Source organism: Citrus sinensis, chromosome 9 (genome assembly GCF_022201045.2).
Source record: "Citrus sinensis cultivar Valencia sweet orange chromosome 9, DVS_A1.0, whole genome shotgun sequence".
Lineage (NCBI taxonomy): Eukaryota > Viridiplantae > Streptophyta > Magnoliopsida > Sapindales > Rutaceae > Citrus > Citrus sinensis.
Window position 1 is genome coordinate 1,214,906 of NC_068564.1, and position 10,772 is coordinate 1,225,677.

The 10,772-nt window shown below is 37.3% G+C and overlaps 1 protein-coding gene across 1 annotated transcript; it reads left to right on the plus strand.

Annotated features, from left to right (window-relative positions):
* Positions 1-536: 536 nt before the first annotated feature.
* LOC102617340 (cyclic nucleotide-gated ion channel 1-like) lies at positions 537-5,181 on the plus strand. The gene is made up of 8 exons (XM_006490616.4): positions 537-916; positions 1,012-1,561; positions 1,674-1,886; positions 2,312-2,592; positions 2,800-2,911; positions 3,034-3,270; positions 3,492-4,172; positions 4,400-5,181. Coding segments are annotated over exons 1-8 (2,781 nt in total). The 5' UTR covers positions 537-914; the 3' UTR covers positions 5,105-5,181.
* Positions 5,182-10,772: the final 5,591 nt, after the last annotated feature.

Below are 10,772 nucleotides of genomic sequence, written 5' to 3' on the forward strand. Positions count from 1 at the left end.
GATGCTTTCAAGATTAAATGAGTAGAATAAGCTAATTAGATGAGTTTAAAATTTTCGTTAAAGTTGGATTCGGAGAAATAAATTACGCGGTTTGAATAGTCAACTCTTTAAAGTATTTTTAAGCACGTAGTGCCGTTAAAAAAGAGCAAGATATATTCAGTCAAGAAGAAAGGAAGAACCTTCCAAGCTGCTGCCTATCATTTTCAAGAGAATTACGTCATATATAAAAGAAGCGTTATTACATTGTAAGGTATGCAGAGAACAACAGCCAAACTTTTAATCATTGCTAACAATTTTTTTTCTATCATCAATAACAATTTTTTTTCTATTATTGTTAACAATATTGGGGTTACAATTTGCAAGTGTTCCAGAATACATATTGCATGAATATGTAAGTTAATTTGTTAATACAACGAGAAATTTGGTACAAAAAATTCGACTAGTACTAAGGATTACGTATATGTAGACACTCCTATTATGGGGTTACATGTGAAAATGCTTAGGCAACACCTAGGAAGCGGCTTGCTTAATCTACCGATACTATTTTAGAAATCTAATCCCATTTATATATTAGGGAGATATATGTACCTCTATTTCATATTTGGCGGAAAAAGGAAAAAGAACTCTTGCAGGGCTTGAGGCTGCCCAAGGCTTGCTGGGAACCGCGTATATATGTTATGTGTTTGGGATGATTTGAATGATATATTGAATGAGCCATGCTCCTTAATATAATTTATAAGAATACTGGCTGCAGCTTCCTTGCTCCTTCATCTTAATTTTCCGTAGGCAACAGCTAGGAAGGAACTTGCTCCTTCTCAACTGAACTTCTGTCCCTTTTTATTGGCCATATACGTGTTTGCTACTGTGCTCAAGGCTCACAAGCCTACTTCTACTATTAATTTTACGTATTGATCATGTAAGTTTAGGCTGCTAATTTTTGTAGTAATTTTCTTTGGTTCAGTTTGAAACGATGTGATGATCTTGAAACTCCTTATGTTTTGTTTCGTTCAGGTCCCGGTTCTTTGATTTAGAGGGAGGTACCGCAAGGGAGAGCTCTGGTGAAATCAACTATGGAAGTAGTAGCGCTGGGAGAGTTTTGAAGCCAAGAGTTCGGCGACGCTTAGCCCTTGAAATAGAAAGGATCAGGACCAATAGACAAGTATCAAAAGCTCCAAAATCTCGTTATGGCATTGTGGGCAAAAGCATGCTTTATCTAAAGATAGTCCTTAGCCCACATGGTCCTTTGTGGAATTGGATTTTCCTTATTTCCTGTTTGATTGCAATTTCACTGGATCCTCTGTTCTTATACATTCCTGTAATCAGTGATGAAAAGAAGTGCCTTCGACTAGACAACAAGTTGGGGACTGCGGCTATTTTTCTCCGTTCGTTCTTGGATTTCTTTCACATAATCTACGTTATTTTCCGATTGCGGACGAAGTCTTTTGCTCCTTGTTGGGAATATCCTCAGCGAAGTCTAAATGAATATGCCCAGGAAATTACAAGGAAATATTTGCTGTTCTTCTTGCCAATTGATCTTCTGGCCATTCTTCCACTCCCACAGGTAAACTTGCATATAAGAATTTTCTTGATATTTTACAAGTATTAATATTATCCTCCAAGTATTATTTCATGTCACTTATATATGGACTTTGAGCTTGCTGTATTCTGTGCAGGTGGTGGTTTCGGTTATCATTCAAACAACAAGGGGCTCAAAAGTTTTGAGTGGATTGAAATTGTTAAAGTTTTTTGTTATTTTCCAGTATGTGCCAAGGTTAATCCGGATCTACCCATTGTTTACAAACGTTACAAGGACTTCATGCAAACTTGATGAATCTAAATTCTTCAAAGCTGCGTTCAATCTTCTTCTTTATATGGTTGCAAGTCATGTAAGTAAAAAATATCATTCACTCATTAATTTCCAAGATTAATTTTTTCTTTTGCAAGATCAATTTTTTCTTCCTCTTTTGTCTTTCATTCATTTCTAAATGTTTGATCAGGTTTTAATGTACACTGCTCAATGTTTTAACTACTCTTTTAAATATGTTTGTCTGGCCATGTTTCTTTTTTTGACATACTCGTGCTACCACCAAATGTTCTTATTTATTGTTGCTGTAGAGACTTTGCCTTCTCTTAGAGAGTTAGAGTTCCCATCTATTTAATACAATAAGCAAGTGTTTACATTCGCAATGTGCATGACTGGTGATTGGTGAACGTAAAATCCAAATAATTATCTAATAGCATACTCAGGGTAATTTCATTGTCAATTTAATTCATATCATTTCTTGGAGATTAACCAGTGATGGTTTTTCAGGTTTTTGGAGCCTTGTGGTATTTTTTTGCCATAGTAAGAGAGGTAGCGTGCTGGAAGAGTGCCTGTATAAATCATACTGGATGCAGTCATGCTTCCTTCTACTGTCATGACACTGCGGGGAACAACACTTTTGTAAAGGATTTTTGCCCTACAAAACCACAAAATACATCTATATTTGATTTCGGAATATTCCAAGATGCTCTTCAGTCTGGGATTGTAGAGGTGACAGATTTTCCACAGAAGTTCTCTCATTGCTTTCTATGGGGGCTCCAAAATCTCAGGTTTGTGATTCAGGCTTCTATAATTAAAGTTTTAGCTTACCTGATGCTCATTAGCAAATTACGGCCAGTGGCTTGAACTATGTTTTTATAATGGTCAAAATTTCTTTTATTCTTAATTGAAAAGGTGAAATTTCTTTTTATTTCCTGAACCCATATCTGAGCATATATATTTTCTGATATATGATCATTGCATTCAAATTCTTGCAGTTGTTTTGGTCAAAACCTTCAAACAAGTTCCTACTTTTGGGAAAACTTCTTTGCCATTGTGATTACCATTTCTGGGTTGGTGTTCTTTCTCTATCTCATTGGAAATATACAGGTAATTCTCTCATTGGTATCCGGTATATGATTTCCGATTTTATCCGTGTCCCTTAATTTTTATGAAACAGATTAAATTGTTTATTTCAATGAATATGAACTGTGTGATTTGTGTGGAAACAGATATATCTACAGTCAAAAACTATAAGATCGGAGGAGATGAGACTCAAGGGGCAAGAGATAGAGCAGTGGATGGGTTTTAGAAAGCTCTCTAGGGATCTCCAGCAGAAACTTAGGAATTATCGACAATACGTATGGCGAGAAACCAAGGGTGTTGATGTAGAGAATTTGCTTAATAATCTCCCCAGTGACCTCAAAAGGAATATTAAGAGTGAACTAGGCTTAGAACTGCTCCTGAATGTAAGTTTCTCTAGTCCCCTTACAGAGTTTAAATCTTCTATTTATTGTTTACTCTTTCTTTTCTCAATTTATGAAGTTGAACAAACTGAAACTAGTTAATAATTATATATAACGCATTCCATAATCTGTCTTCTCTGCTCTGTTTTCCTTCCCCTGTATTTAACTAACTAGAATTTTCTTCTTAAACTTCTCCTGACACAAGTTTTTTCTTGGATTATAAGGTGCCATTGTTTCAAAACTTGGATGCAAAAACTCTAGATGACATCTGCAGCTATCTCAAGCCAGTGCTTTACGCAGAGGAAAGCCACATTGTTCTGGAGGGTGATAGAATTGATGGGATGCTCTTTGTGATGCGAGGCAAATTATGGAGTGCCACTATGGTGGGTGGAAGAATGAGTTTTCAAAGCGGTTTCTATCTCAGTGCTGGTGACTACTATGGGGAAGAACTAATCTCATGGGCTCTAGATCCTAACTCCTCTCATTACCTCCCCATCTCAAGTAGAACTGTCAGAGCTGCCACAGAAGTTGAAGCATTTGTTTTAATGTCTGATAACTTGAGGGCTGTAACCTCGGAGTTATCGAGGAGGCTTTGTTATAAGCAGCTTCACCATGCTTTCAGGGTTTACTCGCACCAGTGGAGGACTTGGGCAGCTTGTTCTATACAAGCAGCTTGGCGCCGCTATAAAAGAAGAAACCTGGAAGAGTTTCTGAATGCCGAAGAGAATAGGTTACAAGGTGAATGGGCTGCAGGTGGTGGGATTACTTCAAGTTTAGGTGCTACAATTTACCCATCACGATTTGCAGCTCATGCACTTCTTGCTGCTCAGAGCAACCGTTCTTTGCTACTTCAGAAGCCAGCGGAGCCTGATTTTAGGCTTGCTTTTAGGAAAATGCTCATGACTGTGAGTTTATTTTATCTTTTGTTGAATTTGTGCCCTTCTATACTTATTAATTTATGAAGCTGAAAAAATAGGAATTAGTTGGGGATGATATACAATGCCTTCTATAATCCGTCTCCTCTAATTTACTCGGTTTTAATTTTCCCCTTTCTCTAGGATTAAATGAAGTGTTGTTCATTAATTAACTAAAAGTCTCTTCCTAAACTTTTCCTTGCTCATGTATTTTCTAGGATTTCAAGATGCCACTGTTTCAATCATTGGACGCGAAAACTCTGGATGATATTTGCATTTATCTGAAGCCGGTCCTGTACGAAAAGAAAAGCTGGATTTTTCGGGAGGGCAGGCCGGTTGATAAGACGCTCTTCATCATGCAAGGCAAGTTAGATTCCATGACTAGCAATAATATTAATGGTGGAACACTTGGAGGTTTCTTTAACTTGGCACATCTTGGGACCGGTGACTTGTGTGGAGAAGAACTTCTCACATGGGCTCTGGATCCTCAGTCTTCATTTAGACCCCCCAACTCAACCAGAACTGTAGTAGCCCGTACAGAAGTTGAAGCGTTTGCTCTAACGACTGATGACCTGAAGGCTGTTGCTTCCAAATCAAGAAGGCTTCGCAGCAAGCTTCTTCGGCATACCTATAGGTTTTACTCGCAGCAGTGGAGGACTTGGGCAGCTTGTTCCATACAAGCAGCTTGGAGCCAATATAAGCTACAGAAGCTTCAACGTGAAAAAGAGAATAGGGTGCAATTGCAAGACACATTGGCTAAGGCCAGTGGAAGTTCGCCAAGTTCAGAAGCCACCCTTTTTGTATCACGACTGTTTGCTACTGATGCACCGCGCAGCGGCGCTCGTAAAACAAGGTTGCTGGAGAAAGTGCCGTTCGTGCCAAATCTGAAGCCAGTGGAACCTAGCACTGCTGAAGAACAGTAGGTGAATGTGAACGCTCAGTATTTGCTTTTTACGCTTGATTTTGTTGAGTCGAACTATTATTTAACCTTTACGCTTGATTTTGTTGTTGTAAAAGTAGAATTATTATTTAACCTCCCAAGAAGGAAAACAAATGAAAAAAATTGTATTGCACTAGAGATGGCCAAAAAAAAAAAAAAACAAAAAACATACGCCTGACCTGAGCCTGGGTTTTTCGGTTGCCCCAACCAGCCATATTTTTTAAATACTAGGACTGGGTTCGGGCTTCACGTAAAGACCCTGAGTCTGGCTTGAAACCTCGATAAATATATGAAGAAGTAAAAAAAAAAAATTTATTTTAATTAAATTACACATTTTAATATTTATCTGACACACTCATAACATATATTTAAAGTTTTAAATCCTATCAACCCAACTTTTAAAGCTTAATCTAATAAAAATCAAATTTTATGCATTATAAATTTGTAAAATATAATGAATTTTTTTTTTTTCAAAAAGTTAACACATAAATTCAAACTTTTAGTCCTGTTCCTAAAAGACCCATCTCGAGCTGGGTTGGACGCATCCTGACAATGGATATGCTCGGGTGATCGGGTCACACTCGAACTTTGCCAAGCACGAGATTTTGCCAATTTGTACGACACTAGAGTAGAAAATCATTGTTAATTGGTGTGTAAATTATTTTTTTACCATCGATGACATGGTACTTGGCTGTATTAGTTAAATGATTGAGGGCTGATGAAGAAGTAAATTTAAAATTGAAAAAAAAATTACGCTTTATGGCCAAATTTGGTCAAAACCCAAAAGAATGACATGTTCATCGTATGTTTACCAAAAAATTGTGGCCGTCATGTCGTTTCCATGATGATTCATCGAATGTAATGTCGTTTAGAAAATGGGTTGACACTCCACAAGTTGCGAGCATAAGTTCCTTGCTTTGGTAAGTTCAGATGCTTCCTTAAACAATTTCTTGCCTGATTCAAGAGGAATAATTTTTTTTTTTTTTGGGTCAAACTTTTTACCAAGCTAACAAAATAGGAATTGCCACCAATTATTCATGTTTCCGAGTTTGAAACTAATTCCTCTCTATAGTTAGTTTCTGAGTCAATCCGAAATTGCCCTTTTTTTTTATATATATATAGCTATATAAGGCCTATATAAGGTTGTTTTGTTCTTCAGTAATATATACATACAATAATTAAACAAGTACAGAAGTACTCTTGCTGATTTTACTGCTAAAAGAAATAGTGATTGCAGGCGCTGTGGCCTATGAGGAGTGTATGTTATTGATACCTTCAGTTGTTAAGTGTAGGTTTCTTGTTGCTAAGGTAACTTACACCATTTATTCCTTAAAACAATTTCTTTCCTAGTACAAGAGGGAATTTTTTGTCTTTTATTTTATCAAGTTAACAATATATATATAGTATTTGAGTCAAATTAGTCTTTCTTATTTTATATTTCTTTCCATTCACGTTACTGAGTTTGAAATTAATACCTAAGTTTTCATTAATTTTCTTGCTCGAGTCAATTTCGAATTGCGCGTTTTATAGCAAACACACACTAACATTACGCCTGCCGATTTTATATATATAATTGACAATTATTAATGTCTGACCTTAGAAAAAACCTAGTCCTAAAAACACATGGTGGCTCATTAGAATCTTTAGCACGAAATAACTTAATGGATTAGAACAATTTTTTTTATTTTTTTTTTTAGACGCTTAATAGTTAATACACTAATTTCACACAAAAGGCCTACCTCTGCTTTTTATCTCGTGGGTGATTGCTGGTCCATAATTTACGGAGTGAGTGGTAGTATTGAGTTTTTATTTTCTTTTTTTTTTAAATCTTTTTCTTCTTATATAATCCTCTGCTTCATTGGTCTATGTTATTGATAGTTCCTTGTTATTCATGTTAACTTCCGAGTTTGAAATTATAAAAGTCCTTTCTATATATAATTTTCTTGTTGGGGTCAATTTGTAGTTGCCCTTTTTTTCTATATATTCTTCGTATAACACACAATATATATCAGTGCTCTCGCCGATTTTAAATCTAAAGAAAAGATTTGTTGCCGGCGTTATGAAGAGTGTTAGTAACCGCTTCAATGTGGAAGTTTCTGACGATATCATCTATGAAATCTATATAAGATTGCCCGCAAAATTGCTTCTACGCTTCCGATCAATCTCCAAGATATGGCGTGACATAATTGACAGCCACCCTCCTTTCGCTATTGTAGTGATTTAATTGCCCTCAAGACTCAAGCAATAAACCACTGCCCAAGAACTCTAGCCAAGATCAAAACAAGTTTAGATATCAAGACACCAACATAGATTCTAATTAGCCTTAGGTCTAAGATGATTATCACAGAGTAAACCTAACTGAGAAGCACTTCACATACACACAAGAAACAGAATCTAACGTGGTTCGATTGTGCATGAAATAATCTACGTCCACGGGAGAAGCCATAGAAAAAGATTTATTGATGACTCAAGAAGACAATTACAGAGCTTCTAAACAAGAGATTACAAGCAACATGAAGAACCTCTCTCACTTCTCAATCTCTCTCTAAAGCTCTCACAGAACCTCTTTCTTTCTCCTTCAACAACCAGCTTTATACCCCTGATGCTGAAACCCAGATTGCACACAATTTGGACACGTGTGTAACGACAAATAACATATTAGATTCGTTCCTCACAAGCTAAATCACGTGCTCCACTTAAGTTTCTCCAAAACGACAGGGGGCTGAGCCGTTTAGATTTAAACTTTAAGTGACTCGTGACTGCACGTGACAAGTGGCTAAAAAACTTTAATCCAAACGAAGTCGTTTTGGAGCTCTAAGTTTTCGATTCATTGCACTCCAGTCCACATTTCTCCACCTTGAATCAAAACTCCTTTTTCTGCTTTCTCCTCCTTCTTCTGCTTCCTCCTCCTTCTTCTGAGCAACTTAGAGGCTGGTCAAATCCGCTAAGTTTAAGCACATATTGAACTTAGTTGATGGAACCACTTTAGTCAGTATATCTGCTGGATTTTCATCTGTATGTACCTCCTCTAGATACTTCGTTTATGATGAAATGAAGTTTTATATCTATGTGTTTAGTTTTTTCATGGTGTGTAGGATTCTTGCACAAATGAATGGCACTGGAACTGTCACAATGTATAGTCACAGACTTCTGCCTCACTCCCAACTCACCAAACAGCCCCTGCAGCCATAATGTTTCCTTTACAGCTTCTGTGGCAGCTGTATACTCAGCTTCTGTGGTTGAGAGAGCAACCACATGCTGCAGAGTTGCCTTCCAGTTAATGAGACATCCTTTATACATAACATAAAGCCTGTCAATGACCTCCTCCTATCTAAGTCTCATGCATAGTCTGAATCTACGAATCCTAGCAGCCCATCACTTATCCTTTTGGATCTTCCATATACTAAACCATGGCTTAAGGAACCATTCAAGTATCTCATGATCCATCTGACAGCTCTCTAGTGTTCTTTCCCTAGTTGTGCCATATATCTGCTAACTTCACTCACTGAGTGGGATAAGTCTGGTCGAGTAAGCACCATAGCATACATCAGGCAACTTACAACATTAGCATAAGGAACATTTTTCATATCAAGCTTCTCTTCATCAGTTTTTGGACATAACTGATTACTCAGTTTGAAGTGAGCTGTTAGAGGAGTTAGTACAGGCTTGGAATCCAGCATCTTATAGGCTTCCAGAACCTTGGTCAAATATCTCTCTTGACTGAGGAATATTTCCCCTTTTGTTCTGTTTCTTTTAATTTCTACACCTAAAATCTTATTGGCAGTCCCCAAGTCCTTCATATCAAATTCTGAGTTCAGCATTACCTTCAATTTTTCTATTTCTTCTCTCCATTTGCAAGCTATCAGCATGTCATCTACATATAGAAGGAGATAGATGTAGTGATCATCTTCCAGCAGCTTAAAATACACACAACAGTCATAGTTGCATCTCATAAACCCATTTGTTATCATGAATTCATCAAACATGAGATACCACTGTCTTGGGGACTGTTTTAAACCATAAAAGGACTTCTTAAGCAGGCATACATGTCTAGGTTTTATGGAGTCTACATACCCCTCAGGTTGAGTCATAAAGATTTTTTCTTGGAGTCTTCCATGCAAAAATGCAGTCTTGACATTAAGTTGATCAAGTTCCATATCTTGTACTGCAGTAAGAGCTAGAATCACTCTTATGGAGGCACGCCTGACAACATGTGAAAATACCTCCTTGAAATCAACCCCTTCCTTTTGTATATACCCTTTAGCCATCAACCTGGCTTTGAATCTCTTTGGTTAATCTCCTGTCAAACCCTCTTTTATCTTAAAAATCCATTTGTAGTCTACAACCCTCCTCTTATTAGGTTTCTTAACCAATTCCCAGGTGTTAGTTTTATAGAGAGACATAATTTCTTTATCTATGGCTTGCTGCCACTCTTTACTGAACTTGCTTTGAACTGCTTCTTTGTAGGCCTTTGGTTCATCTTCATCAATCTGATGTGCAGCTGCTAGAGCATATGAGATAAGATCGGCATATCAATACCTTCTGGTCTGTTTGATTTGTCTCTTGACTTTATCTCTAGTTAGTTGGTAGTCTTCCTCATGTTCTTGAGGCTCTTGTTTTTGTTGAGGAATTTCTGAATCACCTGAACTGTCAGTGACTCCATCTGAATCTGCAGCTTCTAGTGAGTCATCAGACTTAGGGATCTCCACCTCAAACTGTTGCTTTATACCAGTACCAATACCTTCCTCAGTTGGTTGTTGAGGTGACTTCTGATTTAGTAATTCTCTTTCATTAAAGGTCACATCCCTACTTATGATGCATCTTGGTGGACTTAAGTCTGTGCACCAGATCTTATAGCCCTTTACTCCCTCTGGATATCCTATGAAAAAACATTTCAGAGCCCTAAAAGCTAGTTTTCCTTGGCTTGTATGTGCATAAGCTGGACAGCCAAATGCTCTCAGGTTTCCATAGTTTGCTGATTGACCAATCCACTTTTCATAAGGTGTTTTGAAGTCAATTGCTGTAGAGGGACTTAGGTTAACCAGATGACAAGCAGTTAAAAGCATTTCTGCCCACAAAGTCTTTGGAAGTTTGGATTGAATCAGCATACTCCTCGCTCTCTCCATGAGTGTCATGTTCATCCTTTCAACTAACCCATTCTACTGAGGTGTTAACCTCACTGTTTTATGTCTAGCTATTCATTTCTTTGCACAGAAGCTATCAAACCTTTGATTACAAAATTCTAAACCATTGTATGATCTTAGCTTTTTAACATATTTTCCATATTGATTTTCAACCAAGTTTTTCCATTCCAAGAACTTCTCAAAAACTTGGTATTTGCTCTTGAGGATATAAACCTACACCCTCTTAGAGTAGTCATCTAAATGGACAAGAAGTAGCTGTTACCTCTTAGAGATACTTGTTGAGCAGGTCCCCACAAATTAGAATGAACATATTCCAGTTTGTCCTTAGACTTGTGAACTGACCTGTTAAAACTAGCTCGAGTTGCCTTCCCTAAGACACAACTCTCACAGAATTTCAGATCACCAATTTTATCACCTTCTAGTAAACCTTGCTTATCTAACTCTTTAAGTCATCTCACCCCAATGTGCCCCAACCTCATATGCCATAGCCTGGCCTTGTCAGTATTG